Raw genomic sequence first — 19,970 nt, forward strand, 5'->3', positions numbered from 1 at the left:
CGTGACCCTAATGGAAACAATTGGTAAACATAAAAGGGTCTAATACCACGAGCAATTATTGAAGGCAGACCTGGATCAAAAACATTAGATGGCCAGATGAGCCTGTCTGAGTTCTATGGGAAATTTTAAACGTAATAGTGTGCGCGCTAGCTACTATATTCATACCTGTCAACCCCTTATCAGTGCCTATCTTAGTACAGACCAATTCAGACCTTATCGCTCACCCTGTGCCCATTATAAATCTCAACGTTCATCCTATAAAGCCCATCACAAGGGAGAAACACAAGCAAATAGACAAAAAAAACATTTGCCCATATTGAAACGGCTGTATGCCTCAATTTGCCTGTACAAGAATATAGGTAAACCGTATGGGTTGAAGGCTACACTGGCTCGCACTAAGTTATGGGCACACATTTGTTGTGCCATGAAGAAAGGTCATTGACCTGAAACGTCATATTCAATGGATAGCTTATTGACGAGAATCTTGAAAGATTTTCTTCGTGAACTGCTTGTTCACTCCTACCAACAGCAGCGTTACCGAACACATTCAAACGTAAGTTTTGTTTAACACGTCGGCTTTGGCAACGAACAGCTTGAGCAATTATTGGGTTAGATCACATAATCTAACCCAAAAGCCTCTATTATGTGTACGTATTGTTAGAACACGGGGCTTATGGGCACTCATTTATCCAAATTGCCTGGAAGGAGCCAGATCACAGAAGCTAAGCAGGTTTCGAGCCTGCTTGTGCTCGAACATTCCTGCGGAGGGAGCTGGGAGGAACGTTGGGTTGCTCGCTCAATGGCCAGGGTCAACGGCGGCGTGGTGTATTCCGCAAATATGGCCGACTGAGGGCGGTCACAGGCTGGCGTGAGTAGGTTAAACGTTGAGTTTTATTAAGGGCACCACGGGGTGACCAACCCCTCCCCACCAAGCCCCACCCCTCCCATTTTTGGATGCAGGACGGACGGACACAATAATCTCCTAGTGGGCTGGTGTAACCAGGAGGTTCCTACCAGTATAATGGGTGACCACTATGCAGAGATTGTCAGAGGCACCTTGCGGGGTTAGCATGGTGGGTAGCAAGAGGGCAGTACAGTCAAATCAGTCGTCGTACTTGTTGCCCCCAAGCTTTAGTAATCTGCGTTGACCAGCGTGGTGAAGTATGGTCAAACAACCAGAGGTGGGACAAAGTCATTGTTATGCAAGTCCAAGTCGAGTCTGAAGTCATCAAATTCATGACTCGAGTCTGACTCGAGTCCAAGTCACATGACTCGAGTCCACACCTCTGCAAACAACCACCAAGACCCGCACGGCGTGGTGATGTCCTCATCCAGCAGTGAATTCGACTAAAAGGGCTTAACGTGGGCATGGGGGAATGTGATTTAAGAGTTTTTGTTAGGTAAGTAAACCTTTACACTTAAACACTGTGACTGTCTTTAAATGTCATCGACTAAAATAGTGGCTGACACAGCATAGTCGGTGCACACCCCCCCCCCCCCCCCCACCTAATCCCTCCGTTCAATAGAATTTTTTGGCAGCGGTGGAAATTCCACATTCCAATGGACTGTCTCGTCGAGTTTGAATCCACGTGGGGGGTGGGGTTGAGGCAATCGCGACGCCATATTGGGTGGGGATTGTCAGAGCTCCCCCATTGAAAATGCCGACAATTTCCCTACGCAAGATGGCCATCAGATGGCCACAACAGATGTGAATGCCTAGACAACTTCCCTACGTAAGATGGCCACTCAACAGACGGTGAGCGCCTACACAACTTCCCTACGTAAGATGGCCATCCCACTCCATGGGACGTGAACATTGAGACAACTTCCCTACGTAAGATGGCCATCCCACTCCACAGACGTAAGCACCTACACAACTTTCCTACGTAAGATGGCCACTCCACGGACGTGAGCACCGAGACAACTTCCCTACGCAAGATGGCCATCCCACTCCATGGGACGTGAGCACCTACACAACTTCCCTACGCAAGATGGCCATCCCACTCCATGGGACGTGAACATTGAGACAACTTCCCTACGTAAGATGGCCACTCTACGGACAAGGACCCCCTGAGGCTGTGATATTCCCAATGTGCATCTTGAAGGCGAAACGAATCGCAGAGTTTTTATTTTATCATTATCGCCTCCGCCGCTTCTCCACCTCGGCACGATGCGAACTTACCTATCATCGCGCCCCCTCTAACCAAATCTCCAAGAGACAAAAAAATAAGTTTTTATGGAAACGCATTTGGCACTCATCCCCGAGATTAACAGCATCACCACTGGGGAGACAAAGACGGCCGGGGCGAGGGTGCTTGTCACCCCCAACCCCCACCCCCTCGTGTTGCCACAGTGTTGTAGAATCTTGATTTGAAGCTTTCGTGACTGCAATAATCCACACTCTTTGGTTCTTTCGGTAAAGTCACGTCGTTAAAAATTAATTAAAATCAAATGACGTTTCGATTGCAACACGAGCAAACATCATCAGGTGGGAAAAGACACGGCAATAACTTTTTTAAGACGCTTTTATTTAATTTACTGTCTGTTAAATTTCGATTTAAAGCTTTCGTGACTGCAGGGATTCATCTTCTTGGTTCTTTCGGTAAAGTCACGTGACTTTACCGAAAGAACCAAGAACGTATCTTCAAATCTTGTAACTAAATTTTAACCCACTTCCCAATATGGTATCGATTGCAAACTTGGTATACTTATGTCATACTGATGACAATACTATATTCTATCATTAAAAATAAAAACAAGTATTTTTAAACCATCTTTTTTAATTTTATGTTTCGCCTTGGGTCTAATTGTCCACGCTACGGTCCCTTACGTTGTGGCAAGCCTCGGGGCCACTTCCTGGAGTCGTGGAGTTTTGCCATTACTCGTACGGTACATTTCATTAAAGCGTGTTTAAAAGAAAGTATTTTAAATATTAATATTTTTTTGTTGTAGGCGACACGGGGGAAAAGTCACGTAGGTAAAAATAAAAAATAATAAAATTATAATAGAAATATTGTGCTTTAATATTTTATTTCTATTATTATTTTTATTATGTAGGTTTATTTATTCTATTTTTTTCTTTTTTTATTATACGTGACTTTACCGATAAAACCGAAGAGTATGAATCCTTGCAGTCACGAAAGCTTCAAATCTAGACACGGGAGGGGGGGGGGGTACTATGACGTCGACGATGACGACGCGGGGATTAGTGGGGGGGGTGTGTGGGGGGGGGAGTGTGTGGGGGGGGTGTGTGGGGGGGGGGGGGGTGTGTGGGGGGGGTGTGGGGTGTGGGGGGTGTGGGGGTTGTGTGGGGGGGGGGTGTTGGGGTGACGTCACAGGTCACGTGCTCGGGCAGCTGGGAGGAGGAGGTGGAGGCGGTGGAGGCGGCAGCGGCGGCCATTTCAGTCCTCCGAGCAGAGGCGCTGAGTTCGCGCTCCGCCGCTCCCCGTATGCGTCCGTGAGCGCCAGCGAACCCCCCCTGTGTGTGTGTGTGCGGATCCCCTCCCCACCCCCTCCACCCTCCCCCCCTCCCCGTAGTAGTAGTCGTAGTCATAGCAAGGAACGGGGACGCGGTGCAACGATGTCGGGCCAAAGTATCACAGACCGCATAGCGGCGGCGCAGCACAGCGTCACGGGCTCGGCCGTGGCCAAGGCGGTGTGCAAGGCGACCACGCACGAAGTCATGGGCCCCAAGAAGAAGCACCTCGACTGTGAGTTGAGAGGCACCGCGCCGGCTTCTGCAGAGCATCCACCGCGCACGCACCCCCCCCACCCACCCACGTCCTACCGGCGCCGAGCGCACTTGGCCGGCAGCACTGGCTAGGCGAGGCCGTGGTCTGAGTGTCATCCTCGTGTGGCGCTAGGCCGCAGTTGGCACTGTCAGATTCCACGGTGAATTGGGGGGCTGCGTCGCTCGCGTTGTGGACACGGTCAGCGATGGAAGCTGCGGTTTGGTGCACTACGCACGCCACGGTGGCTGTTCTTTGAGTCATTTCACCCGATAATGAGGGCTGATAACATCGATGCCGAGCGGAGTTTGAACTTGGACTCGTCGGTTCGAGTCGTTGCCCGGTGCTTAACACCACGCTCCAGCTAACCCGCTTCGTGTTGATGCCCTTAATAGGTGCTCGCTAACGACATCGGCCGATGTGGGCTGTACGGTCTCTGTTGTGTGCGTTCTTTACCGATTCCACACCGGCCAGCGTGGCAAAGTATGGTCAAATGACCCCCCACTTCCCACACTGCTTGGGTGAGACCTGGAGCAGTGGATTGACACTAGGAAGCTGTCTGTGTATACCCCGTGTGTGTTGTGCGTTTATCATAATTGTACTTAACAACATGAACACTTTTGCATATTTATAGTTGTACAACTGTACTGATTACATGCCATGGTAAACCATCGTATTACAGGGCCTTGTACTATTATATACAACTATACCTTGTTTACCCGTCCTGGGACGGAAGCTGTGTTATTTACGAAAAAAACTGAGCAGAGTATAATTGTATCTTGTGTCAATTTAATGGCAGTGAATCTGGCACGAAACGAAGTCATCAAACGCTTCACTGCAGCTCACTGTAGCACTGTATTAATGGCAGTGATTCTTGCAAAAAAGTAATACACGAAACACCTCACTTCATGTCATTGTAGCACTGTATGTAACTGACCATCATTTTGTTAAAATTCACTGCTCTGATACTTTATTCTCTTCTGCTTTCGGTCGCTGTGGTTGAAATAAATTGGAATTCGATACAATATCTGGAAGATCACCGATAAATGTCAATTTTACCATAATGTTAAAGCATAAATTAGACTTACCTTTTGTCTCAAGTGCTGAAGAAATAAATAAAGACACCAAATCCACTTTCTTGCTGCATATAATTATTTATTAGATTAACTTTCAATAAAGAAACGTCAAACTTAAAGCGAATTTGTAATTTTTTTTATATATTTCTGCTCGATATTCTTCTGCGTGAGTGTAAAAATCCACCCTGTCATGAATATTAATGACGGGGGGGGTGCGGCATGTGGAGTGACGTCACGCGCGTTACACACAGACATTCTTCGCTCATAGTAATATATAACGTACAACCACTTTTATCTGTCCACTGCTGAATGTGTGGCCTCCCCACGCCGTGTCGGTCGGTTCGGGGGGTGGAGGGGGGGTGTTTGACCATACTTCACCACGTTGGGTCGGTGCGTTGTGAAGAAAAACGGAGCCCAGGAACGGTTAGGATAATCGCTCGCGACTGATGTTAACCGTGGTAGAGAATCGTTATTTATCTGTTGTCCGTAGCGTGCTAACCACCGGCATCCAGCCACTACGTGACTGTCATCATCATCATCAGCCATAATCAGTCCACTGCTGGATGTTAATTACCTTGCTCCCAACATGCTGGACATCGGTGAAAAAGAGATTGGTAGCTCATCGGATTCCTCTCGTCCAAATAGAGATTCTGATTCAAATAAACGTGTTCGTATATGCCCCAATTCGCGTCAGCTGTCTGTGTAGCTGGCCACACTGTTTGTATTGAACATCCGCTCGCTGTACAGGATATGTAAAACAAAAGAATTTCAATGTCTCGGCTGCTGAAATGAGGTTGCGGGGAAGATGATGGGTGTCATGCCTAAACGCAAAGTGGAAATCCAGAACAAGGAAGGTATTTAGAGAACAGAGATGCGTTGACTTGGCCACACTTTCGGCCATATGTAGAGAAGATGCGGGAAGTCTTACATCTGGAATTGAACAGGGATTGAGGCAGCTTTTCAACTAAAGCTAAACAAATTTTTTTTTTTACCAGGTAAGGCTCCACTGAGCTATGGAGTTATTTTTTTCAGAAGGGACCTGTCCATCACAAATGATGGTTCAACGAGAAGTGGCTTATCATCGTGTGGAAATTTATAGCAGCGAAATGACTCAACGCATGTTTCTAAACATGGGGGAGAAAAACCCGAGAACCCCGGAGAAAAAGCCACGCGAGAACGTGCAAACTCCAAATGTACAGCAGCAGGTGTCAGGGTCAGGATAGAACCCACGACCTCCTGTGTACCAGACGAGGGAGTTAACATCTCCTAGCCACCGTGATGATGAGAGATGCGAACTCCAAATATACAGCAGCAGGTGTTAGGGTCAGGATAGAACCCACAACCTCCTGTATACCAGACGAGGAAGTTAACATCTCCTAGCCACCGTGATGATGAGAGAGAGAGAGAAATGCGAACTCCAAATTTACAGCAAGTGTCATGATCGGAATCTAAGCCACGACCTCCTGTATACCAGGGGAGGGAGTTACATCTCATAGCCACCACGGCTCCCCTTGGGTTGTTGGATGGTGTTGGGCTCTAGAGGAGAAGGGGATGACCTCTCTCTGTCTGCCACTGCACACTACGTTCCATCTCAAACTTTGTGTCCAGCCAGCACTTGCATGCAGCTAGGCTGAAGTTCATTTTTACAATTTGTCATCTCTATCGCAGTGCGATCTCAATGGAATGCGTTGGCGAGTGGTAACATACTTGCGTATAACAAAAAAATCAAAAATTCTTGCCGTTGTCGTCATCAGCAACTTCTCTGAATTCTGGTGCTTTCCTGAAATACTCGACGCTTATTTTTCGTGCTGCTTCAAGGCGAGTAATTCCCATGACCAATTCACCCCGGAATAACCCCCATTCTTGTCAAATTGAACCTGGACAGTGCTTGGCTAGGTAATACAGTGAGCTTAGTTCATAGTTGTGTGCTTGACGCGTCACTACCAACAGTCCCATATGATATCGATAATGACCGTTCGATGTAAATGCAACGTGAGTTTCGGCATGTGTTGGTGATGATCACAGAGTAGCACAATAAAGCACGGTGTTGTGCACCCGCGCGCGCGCGTGTGTGTGTGTGGCGGGGTGGTGCCGGTGAGTGAGTGGTCTGGAATGCGATTGCATGGGGTCGGTCGGCCTGAGCAGGGATGGGTGCCCGCACTGGGGGTATCACTTTCAGGTGTGGAGGGAGGGTGGGAGGCCGGGCCCATCGAGTTCACTCACACCAAACCCCCCCCCCACCACCGCCCCCCTAATTCATCTCGTACAGTGGGTTTCAACAACCTTCACTCGAGAGAAAGATAATTATGACAGCGTTTAACCTGCGAAGCCGTCATCCAGCAGCGGATTGCTCATAACTGATAATGAACTTGGCTGTCGACGAGGCTGCTGCTTGCAGGTCCATTTGTGCTGTCAATTTGTAATAGCAAGCGATCAGAAGTTGGCTGATTAAAAGCATCAGCCGGGTGTGGTGCCGATCGTGTGTATGCACTTTGAACTTCTTTCGCACCATACGTAGCCAACCGTGCCGATGTCTTGTATTGAAACAAAACAAGGATTTCTCTAGATTTTAAGCTTTCGTGACTGCAAGGATTCATATTCTTAGGTTTTTTCGGTAAAGTCACGTAGGTAAAAAAATTTAATTAATAAAAGTAAAATAAAAAATAAAATAAAAATCACGACGTTTCGGAGGCAACACAAGCTTCCGTCTTCAGGTGGAACCGTCACAGCACGATAGCTGTATCATTAATTTTAATTTTTTACCTACGGTGACTTTACCGAAAAAACCTAAGAATAAGGATTTCTCTCACAAAGAGAGCATAATGCTCCTGCGCGAAAGTTAATTTCTTCCTCCGCGTGAAATGACGAGCTGCAGGACGTTTTCCCCTCGAAGCGCTTATTTGACACTGGCCACTGGGCTCCCAGTGGTTCTCTACGAGCTGCCTCGACTCGTCTTGCCGGCTCTCTCCGATCACGAGTTTTAGCACGGTGGCTTTCGGGCTCGCGAGCAGTTGCGGTGTTTGCCGCAAGTGCTCGCGGGGGTGGCTGTGTTACGGTGAAGTCACGTGGAGGGGGGAATGCACTCGAGTGCACGAGGGGCGGCTGTCTGGCACCCAGGCCCTCGATCCGCTGGGAAATGCAAATGGGCACCGTTGAGCTTCTCCACTTGGCGGTGACGCGGCGGCGTTGTGAGCCTCGCGTCCACATTGCTGAGAGGTCACGGCCGTCATTTGATTTTGGCCCTGGGCATTACGGGAGAGAATGCGCGTTACGATGGCCGAAAATTGCAGTTTGGCCGTGTCAGAAATAGAGGGGGAGGGGGGTTAATAGATAATTACATTTCCATAATTCATTTCTGAATCGATTTCAAAAGCAATCGAATCCATCGTGGATTTCCGTTAAGTTACAGTAGCGGCTGAACCAGTTGGCGAGGTGTGAACGTTCAAACCCCAAGGCGCGTTCCAGTGAACCGATTGGTCAGCGACAGTCATCGTAAGGCATCGGCGTCAGCGCTCGTCATTCAGCTCACGGTACGCACTCAGACGGACACAGAGACGCACACGGGAGTTGGATTTGAATTTTTTATTGTCGGGACAATTCTATATACCCGGCAAACCGATAATGATTGATTTGCGTGCGATTACCGATAACCCCTGAGAAACAAAAAACACATTCCTGCAGAGGGAGCTGGTAGGAACGTTGGGTTGCTCGGTCAATGGCCAGGGTCAACGGCGGCGTGGTGTATTCCGCAAATATGCCCGACTGAGGGCAGGCACAAGCCGGCGTGAGTAGGTTAAACGTTGAGTTTTATAAGGGCACCACGGGGTGACCAGCCCCTCCCCACCCAGCCCCACCCTCCCCACCCAGCCCCTCCCCACCCAGCCCCTCCCCACTCGGCCCCTCCCCACCCTCCTCTCCCCACACCCTCCCCACCCAGCCCCTCCCTCCCCACCCAGCCCCTCCCTCCCCACCCAGCCCCACCCTCCCCACCCAGCCCCTCTCCACCCTCCCCACCCAGCCCCTCCCCACCCAGCCCCACCCTCCCCACCCAGCCCCACCCTCCCCTCCCCACCCAGCCTCTCCCTCCCCACCCAGCCCCCCCTTTGCAGGACGGACGGACACAATTATCCCCTGTGGGCTGGTGTAACCAGAGGTTCCTACCAATATAAACAACCTTAGTCAGAAGTAGATGTGGTGGCAATTCTGAATTAAACAGACATGCTGCATCATCGCTGTCAGAAACAGGATTTCTGCGTTTTTTTCTGTTGACTCAGGGCTGCTGACGTGACAGATGCCGCTGTGAGTTGGGAGGGACGGGGGAAATGGAAGGTAATGATCTACTTCGCAGTGACGTGGACGTTTCACTGGGGCGCGTTTGCCGAGTTTGACGGTCAGTCTTTTTGCGAAACTGGAACCAAATGTTACCGGCAGTTTCCCTGTCCAGACGGCTAGGGCTGCTGCTGTTGTTGCTGTCGTTTGCCGATGTGCTGGAAGGATCTGACTCTGGACAGGGTCCATCGGTGCAATCGCCTCCACGACAGATGTCGGAGATGTAACGTGATGTGCTTGAACCCAAATTGCTACCGCGTGCTGGGAGCTTCAGCAGCAGCTTCAGGAGCTGTCAGACCGTGGACAATCATGCCTACCAACGCACGGCACAACTTGAAAAAAACACATCAACGAGGAGCTATTAAATTGCCCCATTTTCACGAAAAAATATTTTTGGCGGTGGAGAATAACGACGGAGTTGCAGCCGTGGGCTGGAATGTGCCGGGAGTACGTCAGTCGCGGAGATGGAGTGATGAAATTGGCTTGCTTGTCAGGGTCCTCGGTGGATTGTTACAGCTGCAGGACTGAGACATGGCAACGGCTTGGGGGGAGGGGTGGAGGTCTTTATCCACGATGATGATGATGAAGTTGCACGAGTCTCCATTTTCCAAAACGGGATTTTGTTTATTCTCGACAGCCCACTGGCTCCATGCCTTGGGTGTGTCCTCACAGCAGCTTCCTGATTAGAGTTGTCGCTGGATGGATTTCATCATGTCTGGGTTTTTATTTATTTCTGATTCACTTGCCTCCTAACTCAATTTAGAAACCTTTATCCTTGGTTTTGGGCAGAATAGGGTGTGTACATTTACATTCACTCGATCAATTTGCAGAACAATTGTGAATGGAATTATAACACAATGTAATAATTTAGGGCCATTTGTTATGGTGGTTGTTTGACCATACTTCACCACGCTGGTCAGTACCGGTTGGTAAAGAAATGGTAGACTCGGCACCTGTTCAGATGTGCACTTAACCACTGATGTTAGCCGTGGCTGGGAATTGAACTCTGTTCGCCAGGTTCATCGCACGGCGCTTTAACCACTCCGCTACCACTTCCCCCCTCACCTTAATCAAATGAAAGGCACCTTAAAGACAAGTGATTTTTAAGTAGGGTTGTTCACAAATTATAGATTTCTCGATATAGTTCATGGAATCGATTATAAAAGACATGCATTCTATTTTTGCATCGGAATAACCAATTTCCACATGAAAACGTTCAAACCGCATCCGATTGCTCACATGACAATCCCATTACATGTACAGATTATGTACCACCCATGACAGATTATTAGAGAGAAGGCTTCGCCATGCCATGGCAGTTATGGGGCTTGTTTGACCGTGCCACGCTGGCAAGCGGAGGTTGGTGAAGGTTGGTAAAGCGATAATGCGCATGGGTTGTTTCTTTTTTTGGTTACACAACAAAATAACGAAATGAACAACTCTATTTATAAAGCCTGGTAGGGGAAAATTCCTCTTGGAGTGACACCTGCGGGTTTGATGGACGGCTGCCGGACCGAAGACTCTGGCAAGGTCAAGGGGACCTCGTGGCTCAGAAACCCCACGTTGTGCGCCCACAGGAGTTCACTTTGGAATGCGCTTGCGCGTTTTCGGCGCGCGCGAGTGACTCCGTTTGATGAAACTAAACAGCGGCAAAAAAACACATCAGTTTTTTGGACAAATAATTTGCGGTGAGGTTGCGTGCGTGCGTGAAGGCCCCCAAAACCAGGTCTTGGCCTCACCCAGTTTTTTGGGTTTTTTAATCTCCTGTCGGGTGTCCAAAAGGGTCCAGAGGGTGTGAGAAAAAGGCCTCGTCTGTCCTAGGTGAATGTCAGTCGCTTGCTGCGTTGTGTACGTACGTGTATACATGAAACTTTTTCCACACCGTACGTAGCCAGCCGTGTTAATTGCAGGCGCCGCGGGGGGGGGGGGGGGGAGGACAACAGATTAAAAACTAATCGTCAGGAGAAAGAATGCGAAAGAACGTGCAACGTATTGATATAGACATTGGCCCACTAGCTACCGCTTAGCTTTTTAGCGGTTGTGGTCTGCGGCTCTTGGGAATGCTTCCCCGGGAGAAGCTCTCGGCACATGGAGCGAAACTTTGGGGCACGGTGCCGAACCGCACGCAGCACACAGCAAGGAGTCACGTCGGAGATCTAGAATGGTTGTCATGTTTTTCCAAACTGGAAATTGTTTCTCTGTCAGAGTGCCACCGGTGTCTTGTTGTGATGTAAACTTAGCATCCCGATCATTACCACCTGTCGCTGAACGGAGCGTGGTGATGATGGGTGCCCATGTAACTCGTGCAACCCATACGGCGTGGGGAGACCCTCATCCAGCAGTGGAGTGACAAAAGCGATGTACGTTTCAAATTGAATGGAATGTTGACGTGCTCTTTATTTTGACTCAAATTATTAACTGCATCCCGGACGCAAAGTTTAAAGATCTGTAAACTTTAGTCCCATTTTTAAGAAAATGCTACCCTCCTATTGATTTACCAAAACTTATTTGAGTAAACAGCCCAAACCTATTTTGTCCCTTTCTTAATTTACTGCTGGATGAAGGCCTCCGTGCCCCATCCTTTCAATTTTAGAAAGTTTGAACGTGCCCTTTGGTAAATACCGGTGAAGAGTGGTAGGGGAGCAGGGACAGCCTGGTTCAGCCATGTTCTATCCACTGCTGAATGAAGACCACCCCACGTTCTCGCTCGCAATGCCGTTAGCCATCTTGCACAATGAACCAATGTCGTCTCCGATTCGGGGCTCGCCTTGACCGCACTCTTGCGTTACCTGCGTCCACAATTGCGCCCACTAACTAACCCGTTCTGCACTGATGCCCGACAGGGCCCCGGGAATCAAACCGGGGGGGTGGCAGCTTCGCGGTGCAACCAACCGTGCGTCTTCTTCAAAAAACTTCACTTGCGTGAATTTTTAAAAGTTCACCAGAAAGCCCCCAACCACACCCCCCCCCAAACCCCCCCTCCCCACAACCCCGGCGAACGGATGCCTTTTGATCATTTGAAACTAAACTAAAGATGAATCCCTGCAGTCACGAAAGCTTTAAATCGAAATTTATTTTTTATTTCACCAGGCGTAAGGCCCACTGAGCTATGTAGCTCTTTTTCAGAAGCGACCAGGCCCTCACAAATTATAGCTCAACGGAGTGGTTTATTATCGCGTGGATATGTACAGCAGGCAAAATACTCTAAACGCACGGTGATGTTGATTCTAAATGTGGAAGGGAAAACCCCAGAGGACCTGGAGAAAAATCCATGTGACCACGGGGAGCGAGAGAGACAGTGCAAACTCCAAATGCACAGCAGGCTACATGGTCAGGATCGAAACCACGACCTCCTGTGTACCATGTGACCACGGGGAGCGAGAGAAACATGCAAACTCCAAATACACAGCAGGCGACATGGTCAGGATTGAAACCACGATCTCCTGTGTACCAGGCAAGGTAGTCTAGCCACCGTGGCGCCCTTTTCAATCTCCCCGTGGATCCCACGCTGATACGGGAGCTCTCCCACCCGCATAAAAAATGTGCGTTTGCTAAATTTGTTGTGCCATTGGGGAGTGAAGCATGACCCTGATGCCACGGTTGGTGTGGGCGCCTCTGCCATCGCGTGAGACACTGGGAGCTGTGCCCCCCCCCCCCTCCGCACACACCAATACCAATACCCGCTATTCGCTACTAAGTGACGGTGACCTCACCACGGCGCCTATGCCAAGCCACCTGAAGTGTCGAAGGCTCGCTGACAGGAGGTCACGGGACGGACCCAGGTTCCATGGGTTGGTAGACTGAGATGACTGATAGATACACACCAGCTGTAACCCCTACTGTGCCAAAGTGCTGCATTTTAGCCGCCCGGTGCTCCGATCGTTGTTGTGAGCGTCGCTTCTCTTCCCTCTATTGTTGCTGTAGGGCGACTGCCTCCAACTGCCCAGTAGAGTCCTTCACGAGCCTCCTCCATAGAGGCAGATCTTGACACTGCTGGTACCAGTCTTCGGCAAATCCACTCAGCTCCACATCCTCTCGAACCGCATTGGTCCATCTCTTTTTATGTCCATGTCGTGCCCGTTTAGCCCCCTCTATATGGCTAAACCGAAGCTGCTTGGGCATGCGGTGGCTGGGCATGCGGGCTATATGACCCGGCCAATGTAGCCTTGCCTGCTGGAGGAGCTCACTGATGGGAATGTGTCCAGATCTTTCAGGGATTTGTGATTTCCTCACATAATCCAGCCTTGTTTAAACCCAGGATGGATTGTAGGCAGGCCAGCCTGAATGTTTCTATCCGGTGTAGATGTTCCATTAGAGGGGTTCACCTTTCACAAGCAAAGAGAAGACTTGAATGTTTGTGCGGAGCGACAGACCAGATAGCTTCCACACAGCGTTACACATTCGATGAAAGGATAATGTCGCTCGACTGATTCGGAGTGAGACCTCTGCTGTCAAACCGGAGCTGATCATAAGCGCACACACGCGCACACACACCGATGCACACACACGCGCGACACCGCTGTAGAAATTCTGCATTCCTCGCTTATCCGCTCGTGGCCGCTGCTAGAGGTAAAGTTCAGGTGTGATGGAACAGATGGTCAAGCGGTTTAGACGGGTCCTGTTGAACTCAACTCCTGACTTGCAGCCCTCCGCCGATCCACTGATGGATGAAGGCCTCACCCCCCCCACCTCCCCGTACGTACCGTGTCGTTCACGGGGGTTTAGTCGACCGTACTTCTCACCGCAGCTTAACGAAGGTGGCTTGCATAGACGTGGGAGCATAGGAAAACGGTGCAAGAATGAATTTGCATCAAAGCACTCTTGCCGCCCACCACTTAGCCCCAGAAGCCCTCTCTGCGAATTTGTCTTAAATTTAAGCTCGCACAAAGTTGTGCATTGCATGCGCAAAAACTGCTGTCCTTAACCAGATCATAAGATAAATGGAACTAAATTTAAATGTGTGGCCATTTTGTCATTTAGACCACCAACACAAAAATACATTAGCATTTGTGGCTATACCATGGTAGCCTGTTTCCCGCTGTTTGGGAATCGAACTCGGCTCGCCGGGTTCGGGTTGCATAGCTAGCATTGCGAACTGCCGCGTGCGGGTTTCGTGGCTGGTAAAAAGGGGTGTGATTTGCGGGCATTTCCGTTCCCGCTGTGAAATTGTAAATAAACATTCAAGTCTTGTTGGCAAAACACGTCCTCGCCGATCTGCACAGCAGGTTTATAGGTTATTGGCGTTAGGTTTTAAAAGTTCCTGTTTGTACACAAAACACCAAAATTCCCCCCTCCCCCCCGTCCTGCCTACCTAGGCTGTTGGTGCAAGTGCTGTTAGCAAGCACCGATGATGACCGATACCAGGCAGCATTGAGTGGTGTTGCAATTGCCACGCCCCACCGCCTGTCTCCCTCTTGCTGATGTTTACACAGTGTACGCCAGGTACTCATTTGTGGCTAGGTCAACCTAGGGGGTGGGGGGGCTCCAGAACCGGTTCAATAATTTTCCACCAATGTTCCTACGCACGCACGTTTCAGTACGCTCGCCGTGTCCTGTCACAGAAGCCACTGGCTGTGACGCAGTTGGCCACCTGGATATTATTTCGCGACGGACGTTATCGCGGTGCGCCAAAGTGCTTCCCACAAGCAATTACGGGGCACAGCTTTTTTTTTCCCGTGCGTGCGAGCGTGCACGCCCGCACGCGTGTTGGGCCAAACAAAAAAAACTCCGGCCACGCGGCTCTGCTCTGCCGCTGGGCAGGCTAACGCAATTTACATCTGCGAGGCCCGTCTTGCTTCCCCTGCGATAACGTCGTGCGAGAGGAAATGCAGCGGCGCCCGCTTGCGCACCTGTTGCTGCCCTGCAACATAGCGTTCCCCCCCCCCCCCCCCCCCACCGCGCCACGACATGCCGTTCAGTACGACGTGGAAATGTTTTGCTCCACACGTAGCTCCCGGTACGTGAGAGCGAAACTAAAAACTAAACTCCGTAACAAAGTTATTTTTTGGGGGATTAGATCGCGTAAATATAAATGTGTCGTTAAACCCGACCACCACCTTACACGGCCAATTGGTAAGGGTTGTCACGTGAAAGAATGTGCCAATTCGGTAAACCCACAACATTTACAATTCGAGTACTTGTACGGGTAGTGACGGGTTTAACGACATTCATATTTACGTGATCTAACCCCAAAAACAACTTTGTTACGGATGATATAGGTCGTGAAAGCCTACGTGTTAAAGTAAAACTTTACTTTTTTTTTAACAGGCCAGACCCACTGAGCTATACGGCTTTTTCAGAAGTGATTTAGCTATCGCAAATTATAGTTCAACGAAGTGGTTTATTGCGTGGACATTTATAGCAGCCAAATATGCGTGACGTTGATTCTAGATGGGAAGGGAAAAACCGGAGGACCCGGAGAAAAATCCACGCAACAACGGGGACGGCACGCAATTTCCAAATATACAACAGGCGTCAGGGTTGACATCAAACCCACCACCTGCGTACCAGGCGAGGGAGTTAACATCTCGCCACCGTGGCACCCACCTGAAACGTCGACGTCGTGCCAAATCGCACGCGGCGCAACCCGAAAACGCATCGCGGGTCTAAATCATTGCCTCGTTCATGACGCTTGTAGTTTCTTCTCTCATGATTATCAGTGTTTGCCGAAGTGCCGTGCTTGTCACCGCGCGCCATCTGTGTGTGCTTTGCGACGCCGCCGGTGTAAAGTCTATTGCCTTTCCGCGTGTACAGCTTGGGCGTCGGTGTTCACGTACGCCTCGTAGCAGCCGGTGTGTTTTGTCCTTATCCCACGTTGTCACTGGGTTTGACTATTTTGTTTGTGCCCGGCACGTTCGTCGTCAGGTCACGGGGTTCGTCGTCAGGTCGCAGGGGTTGTTGTCAGGTCGCGGGGTTCCCCGTCTGAGGGTTCGCGGCCCTGAGGGATGCCCTCCGTGCCGCGCGCGCTCACCGCTGACGCAGCGAGCGTCACGCCATCCCTACTCGCTTTCCCAACAACCGCGGCACATGTATGATGAGCGGAGAGCTAAGCAAACAAATGCCCCCTGCTCGTTTCGCCCTGGATTAAAAAAGCGCGCGTGTTCTGGCCCCACGTTCCACTGTGTAACAACACGCCGATGTCTGGTGGTGGTGGTGGTGGTGATGATGACGGGAGTGGAATATTTGAGCGTCCGTTGGATTTGAACGTGCTGATTCGCTTGCGCATTAATTTGCGGTAAGGGCGCGTTGGAGTGGTCTTCGTGCAAGAGGAGAGAGGCCGGGTCGTATCGCACCACGACCTCGCCTCCCTCTTGTGCCGAAAGTGAAAATGTTCCCAGGGCCGACCGATCGGAGGCATGGAGGAGGAGGATGTACGGGCGTGTCGATGGTGTCAGAGGTGTGCGCGTGTGCGTGCGTTTTTTTTTACTGCGGGTCACTGCAAATATTCACGCAGGTTTAAAAAAACAAAAACCTTCAGGCGCGGCGCTGGACTATAAATAACACGCGCGCCCCGTACAGTACGACAGACACAATTGACATTTTTATCGTCGGTGGAATCGCATTGCCGACGCTTCGGAAACATGCACGCCAACGGAAAAGACAAAAGTCTCGCTCGCAAAGTGTTCAGCACGCCGTGAACAGGTGCACGCCTGACGTGAAACTGCGAGGCGGTAAGCGGAACACGTGGATAAGAGAAGACGCCCAGGTTTGCTGTAATTTTGTCTGTTAAAAAACTAATTGGGCTTAAAAACAAATTGCAAGAAGAAACGACTGCCGGTAGGCAAAATTAACTGCCGCGTGGCAGCCAAAGGAGAGAATGTGCCCAAGAAGATGTCCACCGTGGAGGCGGAGCGAGGATTTTGGCTTTCCGTGGCGTAGCCGGGTGGATTGTGCCATCACGTGGCCCGCGTCAACGGTAGATGTTGACGGCTTGGCGGAGACTTTCATCCAGCAGTGGACTGACCATGACCAACAACGATGATGATGATAATTGTTTTTTTACCCTTCTATCTGGCAACAAAACTGACACCTTTTTTACAAGGAGTCATGTTTGCATAGACAACAATACCTGCAGTCATAATGCAAAAAAAAATGATGATGATGTGCCAGAGCAGTACGCTGATTATACACGCACAGTGGGCAGGGGAGTTAGGGGGGGGTAACAAAATTCGGCCAAAGCAGCACGAGGCAGAGACCTGTCACTTCTGCGCATATCTTGCCTGCGTTGGCACTTCCACCGCGGCAATCTTTCACCGGCGGCGGTGGCGGCGTGTTTACCAGAACGGCCGTTTTTTTTGCCTACTCGCCGTTTCTGGGCCGAGCTCCGCTCGCGAGAAAGAAAAGAAAATGACAGGGTGGAGGGGGGAGTCACGAGACCCGGCGTTGGCTGCGCTTTTGACCGCGCGAAAAACAAACGCCGCCGCCGCCGCCGGCGCGCTCTCTCTCCCTTCCGTCGCGTTGTCACGAGCGGAGTGCTGAGCCCCACGCCATCCGGACGATGCCAGTGCTGATTGTCCTTTTGGCCAGGAAGTCCTTGCCGAACGTCAAGACGGGTTGTTTTTTTTTGCTTGGCGTGTTCCTCGGTGGGGTGGGGGGGGTGGTGTCCTGCAATTTGGGATGTTTGGCCAAGTCCATTAATGAGAGTTTGGCTCATTGCGGCAGGAAACCGGAAGAAGCCAGAGGGCATCCACCAAACCCCGCTGCTACATGCAAGGGGACAACACTCGGAGCTCCGCAGCGATAGATTCAAGAATCCATTGCTGTGCCCCCGCCATCTCTTGGCCACCTAAAAGGAGATGTATTTTAAGCGCTATAATTTGAGCTCCTTTCGGCTTTTGGAGGGGTGTTAGGGTGGGGTTGACATTTAAATAAAATCGCGTGTTTATACCAGTTGTGCTTTCGGCACCTTGTTGTGAGACGAAGAATCCTTGCCCGAGTCTCGCAGAGCACAGTGCGGCCCCGTGTGCCAAATAGCGGTCCAAAACATCCTTGAAGTGGCCTTTAACATTCTTTTTACACGAGAACTACCCGGCACGGCCTTGCTCTGGTTTCTGCCGACCGTGAAAACGCAACATCGCTGTCTCTTCGCCGAGGAATGAGCCCTCGCAGCCACCTGCCCAGTGCAGATGGCGAGTCTTTTTTGTCTCGTTCGCCAGTGCCAGTGGGTGTGAAGTCCCCTTTTACCAGATATTGTTTTTAGCTTTTATTTTGACGAGGTGGTCGTAGGAGATTTACCCGGGGAATATTAGAGTTTCTCAGTCTTCTTTCGTACGGCTGATGTAGATGCAGAACAGCGACTACAATTTCACATCCAGTTGGTCATGCCAGACATCCGCGTCATGAGTAAGCAGAGTGTAGTCGCTGTGAAGTCTTCTTCGTATTTGTGGATCGTGGAATTGCGTCATTGCGTCATTAAACGTCGTACGCTCTGTTCTGTTGTGCGTCAGCTATCCGCATCTGCTGCTGCCATGGTTTGTGCAGTGCATGCGACTTAGGGTGGACTGTTGCTTTGTGGAAGGGTGGTTCCCCCATGAGCTTCGAGTTTCTCGGTGAGAGAGTAGAGTGCCCTTTGAGAGAGGGCTTCCGAGCTCTCGGGCTACTGGAGGATGAGGCATGGGCCTCGTGGAGGTTCGAGAGGAAAGCGCGGTTTTGCGAGATGCTCAGAGATTGACGTATGAAAGCGCCGCCGCACGTGTGCTCACTACGCTGGCACAAATAGCCGCTCGCGTGCCCGAGACCTGGTCTACAGAACCGTGCTTGTCCTGCGTGGGTTATTGCTTCGGCACGAGGGCAGCATTAAAATACACAACAGCTGCCCTCCGCCATTTAAGCAGCGGTAACATCTTATCACTTGTGCCAGGCTAGGTGCGCCGTCTCAGGTCATGTGATGTGTCGATGGATCGCTGGCAGGGGGTCACGGGTGTTATGGGTTACCTGATATGACTGGCAAATGCACTACCTATGCTCCCCACTGTTAACTTGCTTTGTTTTAGCCACCTGGCTCGTTGTTGTGAGCACCAACCACTCCGCTGTTGCTGGATTGCGACTGCTTCAAACTTATCAGTGGCGTCCTTCACAGAAGCCAATCTTGACACCGCTGGTACCAGTTGTCACGATGAAGTCCGCACACCTCCAGTACATACGGCACCGCAAAAGCCCGCTGAGCCTCCTCTTTCCAGGCATGCGGATATATGCTGCTTTGGCACAAATACACAATTCGCATGCATACACCACAGCACACTGTTGCACAGTGACCGGGCGTGACATCTGCCTGCCCCCGATGAAAGGTAGTGGCTGCCACCCACCGCCATCCCCCCGGGCGAGCGTGCGTTCGCCAAACAGCCCCGTGCTCTTGACCGCCCTCCGCCACGCGTGCGCGGGTGTTACGTTTTTAACATTTATTTTAGTCTCGCTTTATGTCTCGAGCACTTCCCGTGGATGCCTTGTCCCGCCTGAGCAAAGCAGGGGGTGGCACACACTCGCGGCAGAGGTCGCAACCGGGTATCCGATTCCCGTACCCTACCCGATACCCGGCTACCCGTACCCAGCCGGGTACGGGTACGGGTACCCGTTTGCGACCCTGGTGCGGCCGGGTACGGGTACGGGTAGACCGTGAGTCACTGGTGAGTAACTGTTTGTCACTCATTTCCCAACGTCTTGTCTCTTCTCACAATTCAAGTTCCTAGAATCAACCCACCCGCGCCTGCAACATGGCTTCATCCCAGAGGTCGCAAACGGGTACGGCCGGGTACGGGTACAGGTACCCGTTTGCGACCCTGGTGCGGCCGGGTACGGGTAAGGAATCAAAACCGTTTGCGACCTCTGACTCGCGGGTACC

At 50.7% G+C, this 19,970-nt stretch overlaps 1 protein-coding gene across 6 annotated transcripts in view; it reads left to right on the forward strand.

Moving 5' to 3' along the window:
- The first annotated feature begins 3,354 nt into the window (after nt 1–3,354).
- The window catches only part of LOC133357070 (phosphatidylinositol-binding clathrin assembly protein-like), a 68,672-nt gene continuing 52,056 nt past the window's right edge, over nt 3,355–19,970 (forward strand). For 4 of the 6 annotated variants that reach the window (XM_061574838.1, XM_061574840.1, XM_061574839.1 and 1 more), the window contains exon 1: nt 3,355–3,710. In XM_061574838.1, the coding sequence (XP_061430822.1) occupies nt 3,581–3,710 (130 nt within the window). In that variant the 5' untranslated portion in view covers nt 3,355–3,580. The remainder of the gene's footprint in view (nt 3,711–19,970) is intronic. The other 2 variants (XM_061574842.1, XM_061574843.1) reach the window with 1 other exon arrangement.

This window comes from Lethenteron reissneri, chromosome 56, assembly GCF_015708825.2.
Source record: "Lethenteron reissneri isolate LAM-NWPU_2019-01 chromosome 56, ASM1570882v1, whole genome shotgun sequence".
NCBI classification, from domain to species: Eukaryota; Metazoa; Chordata; class Hyperoartia; order Petromyzontiformes; family Petromyzontidae; genus Lethenteron; species Lethenteron reissneri.